The sequence below is a fragment of the Pundamilia nyererei genome, unplaced genomic scaffold, assembly GCF_000239375.1.
Source record: "Pundamilia nyererei isolate P.nyererei 1_Seehausen unplaced genomic scaffold, PunNye1.0 scaffold00024, whole genome shotgun sequence".
NCBI lineage: Eukaryota > Metazoa > Chordata > Actinopteri > Cichliformes > Cichlidae > Pundamilia > Pundamilia nyererei.
This window is the reverse complement of record NW_005187425.1, coordinates 1,760,376-1,785,694: the sequence shown is the minus strand read 5'-3', so window position 1 is coordinate 1,785,694 and position 25,319 is coordinate 1,760,376. Positions and strand designations below refer to the sequence as shown.

The 25,319-nt window shown below is 39.6% G+C and overlaps 1 protein-coding gene across 2 annotated transcripts in view; it reads right to left on the bottom strand.

Moving 5' to 3' along the window:
* Window positions 1-19: 19 nt before the first annotated feature.
* oprm1 (opioid receptor, mu 1) overlaps window positions 20-25,319 on the bottom strand; it is a 37,908-nt gene continuing 12,608 nt past the window's right edge. The window contains exons 2-6 of one of the 2 annotated variants that reach the window (XM_013909389.1): window positions 7,630-7,982; window positions 5,521-5,696; window positions 4,510-4,688; window positions 4,113-4,296; window positions 20-1,957 (exon numbers count right to left, since the gene is read on the bottom strand). In XM_013909389.1, coding sequence (XP_013764843.1) covers window positions 1,952-1,957; window positions 4,113-4,296; window positions 4,510-4,688; window positions 5,521-5,696; window positions 7,630-7,982 — 898 coding nt within the window. In that variant the 3' untranslated portion in view covers window positions 20-1,951. Of the gene's footprint in view, window positions 1,958-3,803; window positions 4,297-4,509; window positions 4,689-5,520; window positions 5,697-7,629; window positions 7,983-25,319 lie in introns of those variants that run through there. The other variant, XM_013909388.1, reaches the window with a different exon arrangement.

Here is a 25,319-nt window from a genome sequence, read left to right as displayed (position 1 = left end):
ATATATATATAGTGTAGGACCACACTGATTTTAATGATTTCACATTCATTAAAAAAAGCGACAGAATACTTACAATATTTTACATGGCAGATTAATACAATCATTTACTTTTACAAATCCTTAGAAAAAAATACCAGTACATTGAATATCGCGTAGAGCTACTATGAAAAAAGGCGCTCAAGTTTGGCATATGGCACAACACGTAGGCACAAGCAATTCTAGTGATTACAACAGGTGTTACTGTCCCGCTTGGCTAAACTTTTTCAGAGAAGTGACTCCACTTCAACCCATACCTGTTGTAATGGCTGCTTAACTATACACTGGTAAAAGCATACGTCTGCACTATTTGCTGCAACAGCACACACTGAAGGTTGTGCAGGACAGGCTGATGAAAGCTTTTTGCTGGTTTAGAGCATCCACAAGGATGCACTGTGGTAAACAAATAGACATTCGTACATATGTCAGAGTTTGCAGAGAAAGTACAATACTGTACTACATCTGTGCTTCATGGTGAAATCGTTACTGAGTGCAGTGCAACTCACAACTCATCTTCTTGAAGTGGCCAAAGTTTGAACGGCACTACGTAGATCACTCGACGGAAAATTCTGCTAATCAGGTGTAAAAGTGAAAAGCTGCTGATCTGATATAGAAGCAGTGTGAGGTGCTGTAATTAGCTATGAAAGACATTTTCTCTACGATCATGTCTTCATGCAGTGATAGAGGAAAAGAACCAACGATAAGCAGATCCTGTGCCGCGCAGCAACACGGTGATCTGTTCTTTTTAGACATCTGGAAAAAAAGTGGCAGACTGGTGTGAAGCCATATGAGCTTGACAAATACAATTAACTGATTTATTTTTTACACTATAATGAATTAGTTAATACGAGACTTTGATGAACGGGGCAGCTCTGTACAAAGCAGAAAGAACAAAACAAGACACATATACGTATCGGTGGCTTGTGAAAGTGGCTTTTATAGTTCTGTCAGTATATTTTTATGTTTACCACACATATTGAATTTGCGTAGTCCATACAATACTAATGTAACACAAATAGTTTTACCTCTCAACTTAGTGCAGAAACTTCAATTCAGACACCCTGATGTGGTAATGACGGTTTTCTTTGAGTATAACTTGTATGAGTTGAGTATGACTACACGGTGGAGGTCCCCCCTGCAAATGTTAAAAACAACCGTTCTTCTATATACATTTGTATGTGAGGTATGTGCATTCCTTTTAATCAGATGTGGGGGGGGGTTGTTTTGTTTTAAAATAACACAGTGAAGGCTCCTGTACTGTCGGCAGTCCACATTAAAACAAAACCTGCTGCCATTTTAGGTTTCCAGCTACCTTGAGGCCACCTGGGCTGTAAGAAGGGGATTCAGCAGTATAGCATTGTTATCTCCTTTGACAAATTTTGTTGCATCTTAGTTGAATATTTTGCAAATCTCCTTTTGGCACAGTGATAGGCTAAAGACGGCTTATTCTCCCATGTGTCTCCTAATCATAGATCCTGAGGTCTATCATTTTTTGGCCCTGCAGGTGTGGAGCTGTTAACAGATTGAATTTAGGGATTGTTTTAGCTTAGACTCACACAGAGCTACATTTGAAACATGTGCATCCAGTAAAAAAAACAAAACATGCCACAAATCCACTTCACAAACAGTCCGGATGTGCTACCCAATCAATGTAACCAGTGTGTAAAAAAGCTTGCACAGCCATGTAGTTAGGTACACTAGCTGGCAGAGTAGTGGCCTGATGCAGTTACGCATTCTGGCTAAAATGTTCTGTGCTGTTGTGTCTTAGCCGTGTCCTGAATGGTTGTGTGAATGTGGCTTATGTGTACGTGGATAATCAGAGCCCCGTGGTGACCTGGGTGACTTCTGAGTTGAGATCGTCATTGGGAACACTGCCACAACAGCGAGAGTCCACTGACGACCCCTCCAAGGCTAGTCATACCTGCAGAGAAAGAAAGGATGTTTATCTTATTACACACTTTGTGAACCCATTGCCATGAGTTCACTAGAAATTCTTGGATAACTTTGAGGTTTGGCGATAAATTCGTTATTGCTTTGTTGCTGAGAGTTTGATACTGCTTTTATCTTTGTAAAGCAAACATGACTGTTTCATTTAATGGTAGGTCCGGACATAGACACAAATTAAATGTAAACAAGAAGCACTGCAGTGAAGTGCAAGAAGTGCAGTCAGAGCTCAGCTCGCTAAATATTATGGAGACAAATTTACTTTTGTGGAAATGTTGTACATGCTTTCAAAAAGTGCATTGTACTTTGTTGTTATTAATGTGTTTAATAAAGAACCAAAAAAAAAAAGAATTATAAGAATTATAACAAATACATTTGAACCGAAAATGGCATATTTTTGAGTAAGGACTTGATCCTAATAGGTCCATCTGATAGGAGGATAAACTGAGATAGAAAGTGTACCCTACCATTGCAATTTCGAGACCCTTCAGTAGTCATATTAGTAGCAGTTATACACGTCAGCGTGGGAGCATAGAGGGCTGGGCTGGGACTGGGTTTAAAAGCCCACCAGTGAGAGGAGCATAATAAGAAACAGGTGAACGCAATCAGACGTTAATGAAGATAGTGAGAGAACAATGGGGGGAAATAAAAGCACCAAACGCCACATGAGAACATATTCTTCAAAATGTCTCACACGAAATGAACAGAAAACACTGAGAGTGGGAACGCAAAAGGCACAGGAATAAAGGAAGGGAAGACATAAAACAAGGAGCTGCAACAGAAACCAGGTATTTTCAAATGTCATTTCCTCTAACTACATAATGCTGTGTTCAATCTGAGACAACACTGTGCTGTTGAAATTCGCCCTGTTATGCAGTCGACATAGTTCACGGTATGAAATGATGCTACAGCCTTAGCTTAAGTTAGCCTAATGCTACGAGCAGGAATAGACATTTTTAACTTGGTTCTGTTCAAAATTAAGACTTGAGCCTCCCCTCATTTTTTACGGAAAAGAGAACTGGGTGAAGCAAATTTGTTGAAAAAAGGTTTAACATACGCGGAAACACAGTATTTAAGGCAAAACAGTGTGTTTAGGAAAAGAAAATGAAGCTATCACCGGTTAGATGCTTTGTGGTTTTACTAAATCTGACAGTACTTTTCTACATTCATAAAACCATCAGTTTGACAAAATCCCCCACTGGGTGAAATAAGCGTCAAACCATGGCAGAGCCTTCACCGTGTTTATGCTTTGATTTTTCACACTGCAGCCAGTGAGAAATGACTCTTTCCCTCTCTTAAGAAAGCCTTCTCTATTGCCACCCTTGTATAGAGACCTTTACTGATGAGGCTACAGTGAAGGGGCGGATGCATCTCTCAGGTCCTGTCACGTCTTTGCTAGATTTTTTTTTTTTGTTTCCGAAGAACATGACTTTCACATGTTGTTCATCTCCTTTTGTCCAGTTTCCTCATTTTTTTTAAGGACACACCATACATGCAATAGCATTTTGAGAATCACCTTCTTGGTGAAAAACCAGGGCTATTTTCTGACTATCAAATTGTGTCATCTTCCTTTTGAAACTCGCTATTATTATACTATTTAAAAGGTTGTCTATGACTTGTATTCATGGCACTAATTTGTCCTTTGAGTTAGGTGTCTTTCTAATGCTCAAGTGGTTCATAGGTCAGTGTTAACAAGCTTACCAAAAAAACCCACCAACACTAACAAATAAACCGCCTTGGAAATTGTCAGGCATAAGAGCTGGACTGAAAAGCAGCATATCCAGAGAAAATCTAAGAAAGACCTTAAAAACAAACAGGAGAACTGTTGTTAATAAAAATGTCAAGAAAGTCTGGCTCCTGGAAGCAAGATATGAAAAAATGAAGGCAGGCTCAAGACTTCTGCACAGTACTGCATGTCAGTTTAGATTGCACATACTTTTTGGGGGGCACAGTGACTTTCATTCTCTCTGCTTCTGGCAACAAAAATTATGCAAGCCAAGCTTACCAGCTGTGCCACCAACTGTACAGATATTTGAAAGCTGTTGATGTTCTCCTCTAACATTGAAACACAGAGTGAAAGACTTCCACTAAATGCTCCTAACTAACATTCAAGTAATACAGACACTGGTGACCTGTTGATTGGACCTTTCTCCTGTGTTTGCGCTGATGTGTTCACGCTGTGGGATCTTGCGGCTACTGGCTCCAGTCCTGGATGAATTCTGTATCTCCAACACTGAAGGACTTGGGGTGCAGAACTCACGGAAACAACGCTTGAAGTTCTCATCCAGGTAGCCATAAAGGATGGGGTTCAGACTACTGCAGGAGACAAAAAACAGGATCAAAGCTTATAACAAGCACAAAAATCAGCCTAAAGCTAAATTCAACTTTACTATATAATGTGGTTTCCTGATAACATTCTCCTATTATCCCGTCCTGCACCATTTTCCTTTTAAATGAATAATTCTAAAAACAATTATCCAGAATTTTGACAAAAAACAAAAACGGTGCATATTTTTCTCTGCTAGGCACCTGTTTGTGTAGCCGAGAGCGATGCAGAAATGCCAGGTGATAGTCTGGAAAGTGGAGTTGGGGATGGTGATCAGAGCTGAGATGATGACAAAGATGTGGATAGGAGTCCAGCAGACAATGAAGACGGCAACCACTACGAGGACCATGCGGGTGATTCGACGCAGATTCCTGTCTTTCTCCTGTGTGTGAAAAAGTTAGGCAGATTAGTGATGGGTATAAGACTGGTGAAAAGATGAAAAAGAAAAAAACTGGAGATGGCAGGGAAAGATAAATAATAACGAAAGAATGACAGAGCAGAGAGGCCAGTGTGTGAAAAGGATGGAGATTGGAGAATGTAATCCTGAAAGGGAGGATGAGAGAGTAAGAGGAGAGAATTAAGAGCTATAGGCAGTAACAAATCTTGTGTACAAGAATGTTTACTCTTCCTTTTATTTCTGCTTTAGGATGTTTTCATTATGCAACAACTCAAATACTTAGTGAAAGGTTACTGTCGTGCATTCCAGTGTGGTGTTACCTCACCGTTTATCTCCCCCCTTTGAATAAAAAAAGACAACTAGCTTTGAGGCATTTTGGTCATTAGACTCTTGTGTTGAAAAAAATTGTGATTTGCCTTTGTATGTTTATGTTTTTCATTAAATCGTTATTCATTCAGAGAAAGCTGATGCTTTTTAAAGCATGGCAGCAGAATTTTCATTCTACCCATATTCATGCTAGTGAGCACTAAGAGGTTAATTAAAACTAAGCCGCAACCTCAGGCTTAAGTTGATTTTCCCTAATTACTTGGACTTGAGAGTGATGAGAGCACCATATTTGCAAGCATGCTCTGGGCAGGTTGCTATTGTGCCTCATTATTCTGAAAAATAAAATCAATTAGGTTTATACCCAAGGTTTAATAATTTTAGAAAATGCACAATTTGCATCTAATTAAAGCCCCTTGACAAAATGCAAAAAAAGAGAAAGAAATTATATATGCAATTTTGGGGCTTTTGAAAGAAAATGCATTTTTCCAACCTGGGAGCCCGACAGCATTCGCACGCTCTTTAGCCGCAGGATCATGAGGCCATAGCAGACAGTGATGATGAGGACGGGCATGATGAAGGCAAAGATGAACACACAGATCTTGAGCAGGGTGTCCCAGTACCAGGCGGGGTGGGGGAAATTCAGCTTGCAGTCCACTATGCCTGTGTCTGTGCAGGTTGAGAAGACACAGGATAGAGTCATCATAAACATTCATCATATGCATGTGTATGTATTTAACAAACTCTATTTTTGCTTACTGCCTTTGTAACTGCTTTTTCAATCAAAAATGAAGAGACTGAACTGAATGAGTTCATTATTGTTTTGTAGTTTTTGTGCCATTGTTAAAATGCTGTTTGTAAAAAGAAATTGCATAGGGTGTGTGTACATTTTCCCACACAACATTATTTAATATTTAATTCCAAATTTGGGTAACTCCTAACAATTTGACTAGTTTACTAAACGTATGATGAGTTTTGTGGTGTAAAATACAGCGAAAGGGGGAAAAAAAAAATGGCCACATATACTTGCAAGGGTTCATTTTGACTCCCCATTGAAAAACTATAGCTTTGGCTGGTAGCTTACTTACGAGGGATGACCACAGCGTTTTGGCTTTGGAAGATTTTTATGCTGGGTGCCTTTCCTGACACAACACTCAAGGGGTTTGTGTCTCCTCTCAGGATCAAGCCAGGGATAGTTTATTAGGGAAATGTGTAAACCACTACAATACACTTATGGAAATTAATGAGATAGCATACTTGACAATAACAGTACACTTGATTGCTTCGGGACACATGTTGTTTACACACTTTTTGATGTGAGGACTTCCGTATCATGAGCCAGAGTGAGCTAACAGGCAAACATATGGGGGGCTGGAGTTAGATAAGTGGTGAATAATTATTAGACAGAAGAATGGGGTAGGGGTAGAGTATTGAGCAAAGGTAGAGTGAGACAAAGTAGATGTGTGCAGAAGTGGACAAGTTGATAGCTGTGCAGATCAGTGAAGGAACCTTAATTGAACTGGGCAAAGAATCCAGATTGTGGCAAACTGAGCTGAGCAAGTAACTAGAGAGAGCAAGGGAGCAGCGAATGTAAATTGGACAGGTTTCAGCAGAGCTGAGGAAGTGAAGGGCTGCAGATAGGATGGAGTTTGAAGGGATGAAGGCTGGCTGCAGGTGGAGTAGAAGTGGGTGGTGTGACAAACTTCCACTCTTCTACTTTTAGAATATGAAATTTGCTGCAAAGTGTTCCTTATTTTGTTGTCACTGTGGCCAACTGTGTGGTGAATTTTGGAATTTAGACAAAGGCTGGATCAGTACGCGCTGGTCAGCAATCTGTTCTTTATTTTGGCACACCCAACATCACTTTATTGTCGAAAATTCATAATTAAATTTGTAATTTAATGTTCTTCTAAAATAAGTGTTTGGTTTTTTGTTTTGTTTTTTTGTTTGTTTTTTTTTATTGGTGGATTCTAGAGTTTTTTTTCCCCTTTTGCCAGTTCCAAACATGGATAAATGGGAGGTTTGTACCATCAACTTTGCTAAATCAAATATGCAGATTCATCTGCTGTGGCAACCGCCTGGGAAATAAGGGAGCAGCTGAAAATAAAGCTAATGCAATAATCTAAGTAATTTGTAAAACTGAATCTCTACCGTTTATTTTGCCACATCTTATTTATAAACATGGATGAAAACAGACAACTTCTTCAAGAAATTAAATGACCTTTGCTATTTGCACGAGGGATCACAAAAACAGTTTTAGGGTCAAGGATGCTTTTAGCGGAGCTTTTTCATTTAACTTTAAAGTTGTCCAAAGCAGCACATCATCATACCTAAGGGGCAGAACAGGCTGATTGCAAATGAATCCAAAAATGACATAATTGTCTGCAGAGAGAACTAGCTGTTTCACTAGATGCTAGCATTTCTTGGGCTAATGTTTTACTCACTGTCTATGCAGCAAAACTTTAATCATGAAGATTATTGTGATGAGGTCAGGCTGCTAAAACAATATGTAGTGTATTTACTTCCGTTACAATTTCCCCATTCATGCTAAAATTGAAGTGCTGCAAATCAGGATCAGCATTAGTGGTACATGTGTTCATACTTAAAGTGACAGTAGTGGAGGCCATGAACATGACAGGCAACCCAATTGCAGAGGAAAGAATCCAGTTGCAGACATTGACAATCTTGGCATTGCGTGGCGTCCTGAAGTCCAGTGCTTTGACGGGGTGGCACACAGCGACGTAGCGGTCGATGCTCATGGTGGTGAGTGTGAAGATAGAGGTGAACATGTTGTAGTAGTCGATGGACATCACCATCTTGCACAAGACGTCCCCAAAAGGCCAGGTCCCCATTAGGTAGTTAACACTCTGGAACGGTAGTGTGCTCGTCACCAAGGCGTCAGCCAGAGCAAGGTTGAAGATGTAGATGTTGGTGGCTGTCTTCATTTTGGTGTATCTGCACAGAAGACACATACTGGATATGTAAAAGGTCACACATGTTGCATTATTATGGGTTTTTTTTGTATTTATTTGATCCCTCTTTAGCTGTTCTGAGTGTCTTTATAGGTTTCTTGTCTTTTTATTTGCAGTAGAGAACATGACCAAGAAGCTCTGATCCACTACTGAGGTTTGACTCTGCAGCACAAACTGGTAACAGTCACTTCAAACAGTGGCTCTAAACCATTAGCTCGGTGACCCTTTGGGCTCAGCAGCTCTGTTCAGTAATTACAACTTGACATTTTAAACACATACTGAGAATTTTTCTCATTTTGTGAAATGAAAACAAAAACATATGTGAAATTCCCAAAACTGACAAAGGCCCTTTTTATTCAGTCTTTACTTAGAAAGAACACTACTTCAACTAGTGTAAGAATAAAGAAAGAGAGCATCAGAAGGATCCACATAAATAAAATGCAAAATTTACAGATGGAACCACACAGGCGTGACCATTTGCTAAATATACCCAGCTTGCATTGTTTCCTTGTGACGCAAGAATACTGTATGATCTAGGCAAAGTATCTTGAAATGATTTCTGAATAATTCAGGCCTCTTCTGTGAGCTACTAGCCCATTTTGTGATAGAAAACTTTCAGCTCCATTTATTGAAAAGATTACCAGATATTACAGAATACAAATTAACCATAAAATGTAATCCAAAAATATTTAAAGAAATGTATAATTAAAAAATTCCAGTTTCTTACAGGCAGATAGGAAAAATCGTTTCTTGTATGTTCCATATTATATTCATAGAGTGTAGAAATAATGATAACAGAGGGCCGTTAATAAGGACTCGGTAGAAAGGTCAAGTGAACAATATTGACTAAAAAGACATTGCTGAAATAAACCTTTCCCGTAGGCAGCAGTAGCTTTTCTGTGATCTGAATGAAGAGTGATCAAAGCATTTCAAGGATGGTCCTTGTAATAGTATTTCAGAAAAATGTCCCTTCAGCAAGTATGGTGGAAAATGGAGCAGAGAGGGGTAGTTCAAAGAGAATGGAAAATGGTGGAGTGTTTATAGAAAACAGAAGAAAGCGTGGATCCATTTCCACCGAATGAAGAGGCCTGAAAACAAGTGACTGAAATGGCTCCACTGTTTACAGCTCTTGTCAGCAAAGACATATTCTGTGTTTATCGCTTCCTATCGTTGCGATGAGCCGAGGTTAAGGCTGGATCCCATCAAAAAGATCTAAAATCACATATCTTTTATCTCATAAACTCAGCACGCAAGACCCAAATGAATTATTAAAAACCCTGTTATATTAGTCATCCTTTCTAAGTGACATCTGGTTTTCATGCTAAAATTATAATGAAATTATATAAAATTCATGGGTGAAAATACTGTGAAAAATTCAGCTCCAACCTGCAACTTCAGGCCATGTTTAAGGCTTTAAAGAGTGAAGCCTGGCATATTTAATCACGCTGCTTTAGTCTCTCATAATGTTAAACGTTAGAGGGTTCCCTGGTGATGTCGCTATGCCTGCGAGGTATTACAGAGTTCAATAGAGTGGTATTAGACAGTAAAGAGGTAATTGACTCAAATAATGACGCTATAATGAAGCTGTCTAGGAGTTAGATTTTCCCTGTGAAATACACTTTAGTTCTTGTCACTCCTCAATTTTACTATTCCAGCTTATTATTATTATCTTAATTTAGATAACAGATGATTCAGATGACGCCTAATGGTGGTTTAATCTATTTTTAATTGTTCATTATTATTCTTATTAGATAAACCAGCAGCATTACCGTAAAGGCTAGACACAGGGGGAAACAGCTTACCTGTTCATGTAATCTGTTTAACAAGAGAATAAAACTAGAGCTCAACTGATATTGGTGCTGTTTAAAAGAATAGTCTTGTTTTATTGTTACAACAAGATTGAGAATCTGCCCGACTCTTCTTATATCAGTTGGTGGTTTTTGCGCCCAGGGAAGCTGCATAGTTTCCTCTGGCGGACAAACTATGGAGCATAATGTTGGCTGAAGCTATACGTTGCTTCTCCCGCTAATATTGGCCGATATACCAGTCCCCTTGATGTATTGGTCAGGCTTTAGAGGTTACCTTGTTTAACCTAAATTATACCAAAACAAGTAAAAATGACAACAATAGTTGTGAGTTAGATATGAGGCTTGTGTTTCTTAGGCTCAACAGATGCATTAGTTGCACTGCCAGCTGTATCAGCCAGACATGAAGGAGAAATCAATCTTTCATGCCTAATTCTCTTGCCATAAAGGGAGCAAGCACATCTCTAAAAAATGTCTTAATGTCCAAAGCACAAGAGGAATTGTGCTGTTCCGACACTATTCCATGTAAAGACTACTTAGACACATCCCTGCTGGGAGGTTATTAAATTAATAAATGAATACACAAAGTGACAATGATACATTGCACCCACCGGTCTTAGCTGTATTAAATCTCAACTGTCACATTAAGCCAAGGTAATTTGCATCGTTTTTGTTCTAGCACTGTCCTCAGTAATCCCAAATCCTCTTAACAACCAGAGATGACAGTTAGTTCATTAAATTCTGATTAACTGTAACTCAGACAGCTTAGTGTGTTTGTTATTTCAGACTTTATTTGCACTGGGACCGACGAGACACCTTGTGATGCAGTAAAAGCTGTCATAGTAGCTCGATAGAGCTCGAGGTAATGTCAGCATCCTTTTATTGAATTGGAGACTCCTCCAGCTAATAGCATTCTCTTCCTGAGCGACCTGACCGTTTGCCACAGTCACTTTGAAATTGACCAAAAATAGCCTCCACAAATCCTCACACATTTGAATTTTTACGTCCACTACTGGCAGAGCTACAGAGCACTTGGCTGCTCTGGAGTTTTACAGGCTAACCAAGTCTGATAGGACTCCATACCTTGATGGCTCCTATCACTGCTGGCTTCCACCATCTGGTTCAGTGATTACAGCCACAACAGCCGTCAACCACCGTGCAGACACAGCTCTTTACAGCTGGTCTGCAGAACTGATGATCAATTATCGATATGTGCGCTAGGGCATTGGTCCCCAACCCCCAGACCACGGACCGGTCAATGAGTCATTTGGTACCAGGCCGCGAGAGTTGAGGCTCGGGTGTGAAATTTACGGTTTCCAGTGTTTTTATCATTGTTTTATTGTTTTTATAGTTAACTTGGTTTCCCTGGGTCTTTTCCTGTGTGTTATGAATACATTTTCTCTTTTCTTGGTACCGGTAGGCCTACTGGTTTTATTTTGTTGTATTTATCTGCGACACCTTAAAGGCTGGTCTGTGAAAATATTGTCGGACATTTACCAGTCCGTGGCACAAAAAAAGGGACCACTATGCTAGGGTATCTGAACAGCTTTATGCTTGAACATGGTGTTTAGTATGGACAAACTGAGGTGACAGAAACCCACTGGGGTTCTGATCAGGCAGGGATTTCCTCCCAGTTGTACCCCTCTGGATCTCAGAGTAATTGCCCGTGTAAGTCAGAGTAAAACAATGGAGTCGTCACATGGGACACCCTCCATCACCCAGTCACTCCAAGAAGTTGGCACCGAAACAAACACCTTTTGTCCACCGGGGAAAACCCCAATATACAGCATTGAACTGTTGGGGATACCATGATACTCCCTCCAACCTGTCACCTATCATCAAGGACAATTCTAGATTATAACAGAGTCTAGGGCCTCTCCAATAGACTGTGGGTGGTTAGAAAACATGGGTCCAGGCCTATGTTACCTCTTCAGGCTGCATCCAACAGGGTCACATGGGTGAAAGCCTCACCACTAAATGCTTTCTAAATTAAGCTCCCTCCCAAGGCCTGGCTCCAGGATGAGGGCTGGGTAACAGTATCCCCAGGAGGGTAGAGTGGTCCTCTGTTCATTTATTCTTCTTATGAGTTACCTGAATCATTCTTCATCTGGCCCCTCAACTAGGACCAGTTTGTCTATCAGTTTGAGAGATCCTAATAGGGGTAAAAGCCCCTGACAACAAAGCTCTGGGATCCATGGGATACACAAACCCCTCCACCATGATAAGATGCTCATTATGGAGGGCACAAATTAGATTGCAGAATATGTTTTCGTGAGTGAAATTGTGTTTACAGTTTGTAAAAAGGTTAAATGAAATCTGTAAATTATGTCTGTCAATAAAACTGCTTAAGGTTTTGCCATGTGTGATTGATTCAGTAAACTGGCACTGACTGGCACAGACTGAAAACTCAGTAAAGCTGAAGTATGTGGTCCCTTCTCACAGCAACAAAATAACTGATCTATAGTTTCTTCAGTGTCCAAAAAAAGCAGACAATTGATCTTATTTTAGTCAAACCTACATTTTTAGGTTTTTTAGTAGGTAGAGTGGTCACCCCATGATTGGAAGGTCGGGGGTTCAAATCCACTGAACAGCTACCCTGAGGTACCCCTGAGCAAGGTACTGTCCCTACTCACTGCTCCCCGGGCGCCTGCTTAGTGGCTGCCCACTGCTTCACTGAGTGAATGGGTCAAATGCAGAGAAAAACAAGTAATTTCCCCACGGGGATCAATAAAGTATACATTATTATTATTATTATTATTAATCCACCTGACCACAGTTCTTTTATAAGAAAGGGACAAAAATGATAGAGTACTCTACATGTTTTGAAGGGTCAAGACTTACCCATAACTTATTGGTAAGACAAGAATGTAACAGTAAAGTGTAATCTGTGTCCAGGCCGGCAACAGCTACCCAGTGGTCCAATAACAACACTAAATCTTTCCAAGCACCTGAAAAGGCAGTAAATTATTAACACAAAGCTAGAAGCAAAAGACCTGTGCAGCCAGAGTGCATGCTGATACACCCAAGGAGCCAGAGCTTGATGTTCAACAGGTAACAAACACAGAGATGAACGGGCTTGTGAGTTACATATCAATAAAAATGTTCTAGGTTTCTAGAGCAGACTTCAGCCTGTAAACTGCTCCTTTTTCTCTGTTTTTTGTCAACTTGTCAGATTTATTGTAATATTAAAATACTAAAAGAAAGCATGTATATTCTTATGACAAGGTTAGGGATTCACATTGACATGGGCAGATATAACTTAATGTTTGCATCTCAGACCATGCACTTATAAGGGGTTGGAAGCAATATGTTATGCATCACTTTTGTTTGAAATTCCAATACTTTTTTTTATTGTACTATCACTTAAGTTTGCGAACAATCTCTGGTCGACTTTAGCTTTGTGCTTTAATTTTTCCTGCCCTAGGCACAGCATAATGTGGTCACTGTAAGATCCTTCCATGGCAGTAGTGCCCTGAAGTTATTTAGTATAAATCATACTGTCCATGATAAAACAAGAGGGAGCCAGAGAGAGACATCTGGGAGTTTATTACATCCCATTTCAGCCATGAAGAAAAGGTAATGTGTAGCTGGAGAGCACCAAATCATATTTAGACTTGTTCACATACAGCAATGACTGATTTACCCTACTTTAAGCTACTGCACACACAAGCAAAAGCAAAGGTACCACAAACAAAATTATTGTGATTATGTGTATTGAGCTTGTTACCTTTTGAAATGGTTGCTTCAAAGAAAAGAACCAGGACTGCAACTACACGCAATCAGTCAATTTTCAAGTGACTTTGGTGCATCGAGACGGTGACAAAAGGGGAATGAGCCAGAGTCATTCTATCATTCTTATCAGTTCTGCATCAACTTGCAATTAAATGAGGTGATTACATATATTTGTTTGTGGTGATACAGTGATTCATTTGGTAAATTAGTGAAAATCACAAATCTGTTGCTACAGTGGGGCAAAAAAGTATTTAGTCAGCCACCGATTGTGCAAGTTCCCCCACTTAAAATGATGACAGAGGTCAGTAATTTGCACCAGAGGTACACTTCAACTGTGAGAGACAGAATGTGAAAAAAAAATCCATGAATTCACATGGTAGGATTTGTAAAGAATTTATTCGTAAATCAGGGTGGAAAATAAGTATTTGGTCAATAACAAAAATACAACTCAATACTTTGTAACATAACCTTTGTTGGCAATAACAGAGGTCAAACGTTTACTATAGGTCTTTACCAGGTTTGCACACACAGTAGCTGGTATTTTGGCCCATTCCTCCATGCAGATCTTCTCGAGAGCAGTGATGTTTTGGGGCTGTCGCCGAGCAAAACGGACTTTCAACTCCCGCCACAGATTTTCTATGAGGTTGAGGTCTGGAGACTGGCTAGGCCACTCCAGGACTTTCAAATACTTCTTACGGAGCCACTCCTTTGTTGCCCGGGCGGTGTGTTTTGGATCATTGTCATGTTGGAAGACCCAGCCTCGTTTCATCTTCAAAGTTCTCACTGATGGAAGGAGGTTTTGGCTCAAAATCTCACGATACATGGCCCCATTCATTCTGTCCTTAACACGGATCAGTCGTCCTGTCCCCTTGGCAGAAAAACAGCCCCATAGCATGATGTTTCCACCCCCATGCTTCACAGTAGGTATGGTGTTCTTGGGATGCAACTCAGTATTCTTCTTCCTCCAAACACGACGAGTTGAGTTTATACCAAAAAGTTCTACTTTGGTTTCATCTGACCACATGACATTCTCCCAATCCTCTGCTGTATCATCCATGTGCTCTCTGGCAAACTTCAGACGGGCCTGGACATGCACTGGCTTCAGCAGCGGAACACGTCTGGCACTGCGGGATTTGATTCCCTGCCGTTGTAGTGTGTTACTGATGGTGACCTTTGTTACTTTGGTCCCAGCTCTCTGCAGGTCATTCACCAGATTCACTCTTCCCAGTCTGGTGCAGGTCTACAATACTTTTCCTGGTGTCCTTCGAAAGCTCTTTGGTCTTGGCCATGGCGGAGTTTGGAGTCTGACTGTTTGAGGCTGTGGACAGGTGTCTTTTATACAGATGATGAGTTCAAACAGGTGCCATTCATACAGGTAACGAGTGGGGGACAGAAAAGCTTCTTACAGAAGACGTTACAGGTCTGTGAGAGCCAGAGATTTTCCTTGTTTGAGGTGACCAAATACTTATTTTCCACCCTAATTTACGAATGAATTCTTTACAAATCCTACCATGTGGATTCATGGATTTTTTTTTCACATTCTGTCTCTCACAGTTGAAGTGTACCTCTGGTGCAAATTACTGACCTCTGTCATCATTTTAAGTGGGGGAATTTGCACAATCGGTGGCTGACTAAATACTTTTTTGCCCCACTGTATCTGCAAATCTGCACGAGCATAAATAGAAATTCACATTAACGACTTACATTCAGAGTCTGACTAAAATTTTATAGATCTGAAGCAGATCAGCCCATTACTCAACCCCAATGGACAATAACAATTGTGTGGATTTTACTTCAATCCTCCCAAATTTTCATCCCGTTCTCACTCCCAAGCTGTAATATAATAATGATTTATCAACTCCCGCGGTGTTGCTGAGGAACGCAAAAGGTGACCTTCCACGTTCTTATGCTACGCACCGGGTTATGGATGAAATCCAGTAGAATGATGCTCCTGCGGTAATACAGCCATGTATTCCAGCCCTAACCCTAACCTTATCCCTAACCCTAACCAGCAATTTAATGATGTTAGATAGTGTTTTCCAAAGTGATTTAAGTAAAACAAACGTACATGTGTAGATTCATTCCAAACGGTTCCTTATGTTTCCTCATTTTTCCGATCTCGTGATCTAGGGACATGTTGGGTGCCTGGAAGCGTAATATATTGACGATTTGTCACCTAGCCTAAAATGTTATGCTTTGGGAATGAGAACGTTTCGCAGAACGTGTTCCAAGTTTTCTAATCTTTACCACTATCCTATCAAACTTTCAAGCTTCTCACCTTGAATGAGTGTAGGTCAAATTTGTTTTACCAAATACACAAATAAACATTCAGCTAAATGCTGCTTACATTACCTTGTGTAAAAATGAAAACACGCTGCACTTAGTCAAACGTAATCTTGAATACTGTTAGTCACGCTTACATTACAGTGGTTGTATATCAGAAGAAAATGAATTAATCTGTTGTTTCTGTCAGTTTTGCAACCCTTTTTATTAAATTGTCTCATTGCCCCGCAGTAGACTTGCAACCTGTCACAGGTGCGCCCAGCCGTTTGCCCTATGACAGCTAGGATAATGGCTCATGTCTCATTAGGAAGGTTATATTATCAAGTGGCATTACACTTCATTAAATACATATTTATTTGCAGTTGCAAGTTTATCAGTATTTACAGGCTGGGGGAGGTGTGATACTGAAAATACCAGCAGGTATAATCAAAAATGAAAACCCTTTAGGCTTTGTGCAATGCTTGAATGACTTTTGTGTTATAATAATTGCCAACACAGAGCTACAAATTGGGTATCTACGGAGAAAATTACACACTGTTACTTTCTAAAGTTTAGAATTCATTTTCATGCCAGCAGCAATTTTTTGATAAATATCTTTCATAAAGAGGATACAGATCTCTCACAGAGTTCTCATTTTGGAAGTAAAATTTGACAACTCGCATAAACAGAAGATTAGAACATCATCTTGTTGTATGCCAGTAAACAGACTGCAGATAATGGAATAAATAATCAGTCCGTTATTGACAGAAAGTGACATTAGAGTCACAGAGAGACAAGGCAGAAGTAATCATCGGAAAAGTAAAAACCTTTATTATGCTTCTTGTGTGAATAAACAGCACTCAAAAATAATAATAATTTAAAAGAAAACTAACGGAAACTGTTTCATCTAACTGTAAAAAAAACATTTAAATGGAATTCTCCTGGACCACTAAACCACACGGACAGCAGATAGAAAGATAGATGTACAGTAATGGGTCTTAAACCCATCCACAGCAGTTCTATCTGTGAAAAATGTATAATTCATAGCCTTCCATCAAGTCAATAGCTGTGGTTCCCTCCTACGGGGAAGAGACTCTGTCATTCTTGTTTCACATCCATCTTCACCTCTCCTTAAATGAGAAAAATAGATTGTGTAATGATAGCAGATTATCCCTGAAACAATTTTGACATAAATTACATTCTACAAACTCATCACACCTAATATAGTCAAAGCAAAGGAACAAGCTGTCCTTGAGGATTCATTATGTAAACATTCAGATCGTTTGACAAATATGTAGATGTCTTACTGTGCCATTCGTTTGAATAGTTTTCCAGAAAGGCTTCTTAAGCGGGTGGCAGCTGAGGATTGGTTGGTTTAATATACACTAATTCAGCAAGTCATTTTAATATGCCAACATTTGAAAAAAATTTATTATGATAAAGCCCTCTTTTTTATTCATATGCTCTGTGACAGCCTAATATAACATAAATTATGTTGGTTGACAGATTAATAAAAAGAAAATTAGACTAACTTCAAGCTTGGCTTCCTAATTAGTCCCATTTGTTGTTGCAATGTAGAGCAATTATTTATTGTTTGTTTTGGGCTTTTGTGATACGGTAAAGTTAATCTGGTTATATATTATACATCAGGAATAATAGCACTGCCTATCCCTTCACCATGGCACCTGTTAGTGGATGGTATATATTGTATATAAATTTTGTCATCAAAATTGATGTGTCGTACCCAGGAAAAATAAATGTAAGGATTTGAGTGAATTTTACATGGGCTAAATTATGATTGGCATATGACTGGGTCATAGCATCTTCAAACTCTTTTTGGGGTTAGCAACAGTGATGAACAGGATCATGAGTAGACAAGCCAAGGCTGGCCCATGTGGTCTAACAAGGACGAGATACAGTAGCTCTAATTGCTGAAAACTTATTGATTGATTGATTGATTGATTGTTAATTTATTTCAAACATCTAAACAATATACAGGTATATTTAGAAAAGAAAATAAGAGAGAAAAAAAATACTATACAAAAGTCAATACATTTCAATATTGCTACCGTTCTGATTCATTTACATGTTGAAAGGGAGTGGGAAGAAGTAAACACTTGTTTAGTTCTGATAGAAAGAAGTCAGAACATACAGTCCTTTGTAGTTTGGCGTATGGAGCCCGGTGTGAAGGTCAGCTGAAAGCACCAGCGCATGAGCATCAGACCTGGATCACGGTGGTCTGATGAATCATGTTTTCTTTTACATCATGTGGATGGCAGAGTGTGTGTGTCGCTTACCTGGGAAACACCTGGCACCAGGATGCGCTATGTGACACGTACCAACTACCTAAGCATTGCTGCAGACCTTTCAATCAAACGGTATTCCCTGATGTCTGTGGACTCTTTCTGCAGGATAATGCGCCTTCCCACAAAGCAGAATGAGTTCAGAAATGGTTTAAGGAGATCATCAGTGCTCGAGATATATGGGATATGCTCGAGAAGTCTAATCCATGGAGCCCCATATATATATATATAGCATATATATGCTATATCGATACAATATGCATGACTGTGGGATCATTTTTCCTTACCAAAAAGAAAAAAAAATCATCATAAACAAACCTGCTTTAAATCACATCATGAGTCATAATTAATATTAGTAATAATAAAAACCATGCACTGAGAGCACACTCACCGCAAAAAGTAGCCACTGTAATAAAAGTGAGAACGTACGTGTCTTTGATGGCATATAGTGTACAAAGCAGGAGCGACATTGTTTCTATACAGATTGACGAACTCTCCACACACACTCCGAGACAGCTGCGGTAACCAAGTGTGAATCCAGAACATCTACAACACATTTCAATGTGTTTTTGTAATTTTCTACTGTGATTATGTGATTATTGATAGCTGATGATTGACATCTTTTTAGTTCTAAAGTGTCTGGTTAGACCCATACATTACAACCCCCCAAAAAAGGCACAGGGAGAACAGCAGACTCCACACCCTCCACGCCCCAGCTGGCCAGGAAGCTCAAACCCTGATCTTTCTTGCAGGGAGGAAAGAATACTGACCCCTGCACCACTGTGGATAAAATGGGCCTGAAAACTAACGGCATATGCACAAATACAAAAACTCTCCATTGTTGCGAGTAATTTTTTGCATGTGCTGCCTGCGTGATTACACTGAAGCAGTCTAACCCCAGGTGTTCAATAACAAAGGATGAAAATTGGACCATTATTTCAGGCTACCAATAATCTACAAGCCTTCTTTTCCCTCTGGTTCAACAGAAAACTAAACACTGAAACTGTAACAGACGTGAACACATATGAGCTGAACAGGCAGGAGAGAAAAAACATTCTGCCCTCACAGCATGTCCCTATGAAAGTAAACGGCATGGAGCCATTAAAATGTCCCTGAATGTTAATTAGTCAATAACTGTGCATTTTCACATGTGAGGGTCGCTCTTCACCATGGCAACAACTGTGACCAGGGATAAGACATTATTATATCAGGCACGATTAAATTTAACGTACCATGCTGTAACATTCATTTGCTTTAATGTTTCTGTGTGGGTTGAAAAATAGACTGAAAAGAGAAACAATTTACTTGCCAAAAATGGCATTATCTAGAAACTAGAAAACTAATGCAGCATGTATATTGTTCTTCTCATTGCCATTAGCTGAAGATATGTAATGGGTTCAGCACCAGAACATTATCACTCTTGTATAATTCACAGGAAGTAGGAATGATTGAAAATAATTCACTTTAGCTTCATTCATTTAATACCGCAGTAACAACAGAAAAACAGACACTGAAAAAAGCTGTGGAGATTACCTTGTTAAGATACAAAAATACCCCATAAAACAATAATAATCATTCAATATTATCATAAAATTTCTGTTTTGAAAATATAAGAAGGGTTCATTCCAAGAACAAGGTAGCCAAACAAAAGCAAAAGAACATCATGTGTGCTTTGCAGTGCCTCAGATATTTCTATACAAGAAACAAAACATCCATTCCACAAATGCATGGGACAAGGAGAGCTACCTCAACAGAACAAGACTCAGCTGTACACTTGCTTTAAAGGAGAGAAGACAGTCTTTTGAGGATGCCAGGGTTCACATTTTGGAGGAGAGACGGCTTGAGAAAACAGTAAAGGAGGGCATCTACATCCGCTGTGAATGACCCTTGTTTAACAGAGGTTATGACTTACAGCTATCAGATTCCCTTCCCAAGCATCTCAACCTCAACTCACACCTTTCTTCAAGAGATCTTAATAGCTCACATGATAGCGGGGAGAGAGATTTCACACCTTGGACCAGGTGTAAAATCTCCAAGGGGACAACCAGAACTGGGGGTTAAATACTCTGGACTTTCCGACAGTTGTTTTGAAACTGAACAAACCTCTTGGAAGAGAGACACAACATGCACATGAACCTAAAGGAGTCCAGTTGCCTTCTTTTCAAGACAAGCACTCAAGACTACCATGACCTGGATGACTAACAGGCTATATTGACACAAAGTAAACATTTCCTCAATGTTTTGGTTGCCTGTTATCTTTGATGTGTGAAATGGATAATCTTGGAAAGATAACAGATATTAGGAGACTAATAGCTAAGCAGATATTAAATAATTTGGGCACAACTGTAAGCTTTGATTTGGCTGTAGTGAATCAACCGTCTTGTCATCGTATTTCAGTAAACGTCAAAGTAAAAAGCCACACACTCAACCGTTTGGAACAGATTCCGATTACTTTTTATGGCTTTTGTTACACAGCAACCTAAACATAATCCATCATTAGCCGACGAAGCTCGAATGCATGTTTGCAGCCCTGTGTAAGATTCATTAGCTGCTCATGGCTACAGATAAACCATTAAGTCCTGGTTGCTGAAACAGAGGCTGCTCATGTGAACAGACATCTGGATGCCTCTGGCTCTGACCAGTAACACAGTCCATGCACAGTGTGAGGAACATGATGGATATGGGTGCACAGGGTGTGACTCTGTGCATGTCTGACTCACAGGCATGTGTTAATGTGGTGAGCAGTAATAGGATGTTGAGACTGGAAGTTAGAAGAAATTGATGGGTTTTTTTTTTCTATTTAGTATATACCAGGACTGTTACAATATCAGGTTTTCACTATAAGTTACACAACTACTACAGCCACAAGGACTCGCATTAATGACACTGTGATGTCCACCGAATGTATGAAATTTACCTTTGGTTACTGTGTTTTGTTTATTTGTTGTTGCATTCTTTTAAAAAGAAAAAGAAAAAAGAAATGGTTTTGCTATAGTGGACATGATTGCTCTGATTGACAGGTGTCCTACACATAGACCTGAAGCTGATGTCTGCATGGCCTCCCCTTCGCTAACGGGGTGGCTGTGGCTCAGGTAGTAGAGCTACTATCAGCTACCGATTGGAAGATTGATGATTCGATCCTTGGCTTCCCCAGTCTGCATGCAAAATATCCTTGGGCAAGATACTAACCACACGTAGCTCTTCGAAGTATTCATTGGAGTGTGAATGTTGGTTCAAGTATAGAAAGAAGTGCTTGTATGAGTGGGTGTGAATGAGGTATGTTGTATACAGTGCTTTGAGTACTCCGGAAGAGTAGAAAAGTGCTATATAAGAATCAGGCCTAATAACCACATTAATGGGAAATAAATTGGAATTGTCCTTTAAATTACAATGAGCTCACCCGAAACCCTGGCTGATTGTGACCCACACCCGCTTTCACACCTTGGCTCATGTGATTAGGTAGAGGATCATCAGGCGGTCCTTTGTCCCTCTTTGGGGGGATACTCCCAATGGGTTTAAATCTGGGACTCTCCACCATTTGACCCTTAGAACTGAAGAAGCTTCTCGGATGAGAGGTGAAACGTCTTCAAGAAACTCAAAGAAGTCCAGACGCTTTTCTTTCCAAGCTCCTTAGATTTTGGTGACTGTGTTTAAATTGTAGCCTCAGTTTCCTGATCTTAACTTATAGGACTAGCATCCAGTATGGTCTTCTGCTACTGTGGCACATCTCCTTCAAGATTCAGAAATGCACATATGCATACCTTGGTTGTAACAAGTGGTTGTTTGAGTTACTGTTGCCTTTCTATCAGCTTCAAGCAGTCTGGCCATTCTCCTATGACCTCTGGCTATTGAGTTACTGCTGTATGATTTACTGATCAGACATTTATGTGAACAAAGAGTTGAAAAAATACCTAATGTAGCAGCGAGTGAGTGCATATGCAGAGTGAAACTGCATCCAGTAGGTATGCTTAATATAGTTGCCAGCTGCCTGCACGAGAGGGAATTTTCCCTGAAGCTTTTTACTGAAAGCTGCAGGGAACTTGCATTAGTTGCTCTGATATATGCCATGTTGACTCTTTGTTGCTATAGCAGGGGCAGAGAATGCAGTGACGGCTGGATATAATGGCCTAATAACCACATTAATGGGAAATAAATTGGAATTATCCTTTAAATTACTCACAGCACTTCATCACAGCATTTATCAATTACACGTCAGCTCAAATAAGCTTCTGAAATAGCTCACGTAATTACATTAGCACACTGGTTAGTACTGTTCTTCCCCTCTTTAATACAATACAAACATTTAAAATGTGCCTGTTTGACATAATGGGCAGAGTTTTTGCCATATAAATTCTCCAGAGCTAACATTTCTTTGGGGATCAAGCGTTTAAGTGTTCTTTTTAATTTGGCTTGCAGGAGAATCATGCAAGTTTTATTTAATGTGACTATAAAAAGAAACCAGTGTCATGTAAGGTGTATCATTAAAGATGAAGTTAGTTATGATCTATGAAACACCTGATGTAGTAACCTTGATGAAAAATGTATTAAAACTGCTGAATCCACAGCTTGCACAGAGTTTCACTGTGCAATAATTCATCTTCAGAGTCACAAAACCCAAGGAAGTGTTAAAGATCACCTCAGTGTTAGCCTTATACATTTTTTATGCGTGAGCTGCCTGGAAGATCCCAACAGTAACAGCTATAAGATGTGTATATATAAAAGCAGGAACATGGCATTGAAAAAAGAAAAAAATACAGAAATGTATTTTTCCTGCGTCCCTTTAATGAACACTGGCTTTAGCAGCTGCTCCCTTTTCACATTTCACTTTCAAATGCTTTTTGTGTGCATTGAGATGACTGCACAAAAAAGAGAAAATTTGTCTTATTCAGACTGGATAAGTGTGAATGAATGGCTGCAAATAAAGCCAAGGTGATCCAGACTAAAGTTGTGGAGCTACCAGAAGGTAGAGTAGTAGATGTATAGGACAGCTGGTAATCTCAAAAGTCAGAGGGAACCATGATAAAGATGTGCAAGTTAGGTTGTGAGAAGCCAACCGGATGGAATACGATCCAAGCCATCAATACATAAATTGTACTGGTTATCAGAAAACAACCTGGAAAAATAAGATGGCCACAAGATGAGACAGATGCCAGTGATGTAAAAACACACAATCTCACAATGGACAGAGGTCTCCACGTAAAGTCCTGCACTCTGAGCATGCATTAGTGGGTGTCAGAGCCACAGTCCAGGATGAAACGCATCCATAAATATATCAGGAACCTGCCAGAGGAAGTGGCTGATGTCAAGAAAGCGTCTAGAAAATACCTTGATCATTGAAGCACAAGAACAGGCCTAAAGCACCAGATCCATACAGGCAGGACCCAAGTTGCAAACTGTGCAAAGATGTCCCGAAGACCATCCAAGTAGAGAGATGTAAGATGCAAGTTGGGACAGTGTACACTGAGAAGCACAACCAAGTGGCTGGGATAGTGTATAGGAACGTTTGTGCTGCATATGGACCAGAAGTCTCTGGGTCCTGATGGTTAAGAACAACAGACCTAAGTCTTTGTAGGTTTTCTAGTTCCAGACAGACAAGCAGCTGTTGGCCAACTAACCAGACAAAGTGGTAGCTGAAAACAACCCAGAAGACCGCACTATGATAGATGTAGCGATTTCAGTGATCAGCAACATCAAGAGGAAGGCGCATGAGAAAATAGAGAGGTACCAGGGGCCAAAGAAACAACTGGATCAGAGGTGGAAAGTATAATTCAAAGTATTCCCAGTGGTAACAGGAACATTGGAAGCTAGAAACTAGAATAGTTGCTCCAGCAGATTGCAGACACAGCATCTGAGGTCTCTGTGCAGATACCACACAGAACCCCAGCAGAAGTTAATTGGCAAGCGGTCTCTATAAATTCTATGGCTGCCATTCAAAGATGCACAAATCTACTCATTAGTGCTTAATAATACACAAATAAAATACTATAATTTCACTCACCAAAACTGAAGCAGAAACATCTTAGACACCCTAAGCCAAAATACTGATAATATTCATCACATAATTGTATTAAACATGTTCCAAAAGGCACCAACAACACAAACACAGCTGTTCTGTGACTTTTAATAATTGCCTCCGGATGAACTGGAGTTTTTGGAACTTCTACATTGGTTGGCGATTGCATGTTGACAAACAGTCATTTCTGTTTTAGAAATTACACAAAGAAATCAAATATAGAACAGCTAACAGCCTCAAAAGGAGAAAATGGTGAAATATGTTATTAAATGTTCAGCGTGCATGACCTTGAAAAACTAGCAGGAGAACAATGATCTTTGACAAATGTAATATGTTTGGTTGTATATACTGAGGATTAGTAATAAGGAAGGAAGCAGCAGTTGTACAGTAGGCGGTAGAAACACAGAGGTAACTGAAAATGAAGGTGTTAGTGGCTGGGAGTGAAACGACAGGGGCCTTTACCAACAAATCAAAAGTACTTATGGAAAATGGGAATTTAAAAAATCTAAATACCCAAAGCACCTTCTCATTGATCCTTTCCATCTATACAGATTTTATTCATAGCCCAAATATGACACTTGATGATACTAAATAGGAGTCTTGATAAATAGAATAAATATGCATCAACAAATCCTGACAACAGCGTAACCTTGACTAAAAAGGAGAATAAGAAAAGCATGGAATGAAAGCACATAAAGAAATATGAAGCACTCCCAAGGAACCACTTTGAATAGCTGATAACACGTTCTCGTCGCAGCCTGAAACAGTGGGATTCAACACAAACATGCAGTGAGAGATTCATGAATTTTCTGCCATCAAACAGCGCTTTTGTGTCTGAGCCAGCCGCTTAATTAAACACTTTCACCTTTCACCATTAGTCGTCATAGAAACTCCCAATGGGTGATAAATCGATGATAATACTGAAGCGACTATCTGAAATGATTTTACTGGGATTTTGTGTGTGTGTTTATAAGAAAGAAAAATGGCATTTAATCGTTAATAGGTTTATTACACAGGGCTCTATTTTACCAGAGTCATCACAAAGACAAGTAGGGAGTCGTGTCTGAAAGTTCGGTGATGGTGCCAAGTAGCAGTGATATGCACAAAAGGACAGGGTGACGAGAGTAAAATCAGAGGGTGCTGCTCTCACAGCCAAAAATACCAAGACAACAGGTAATAATAAAAATATTGGATTGCATTTATAT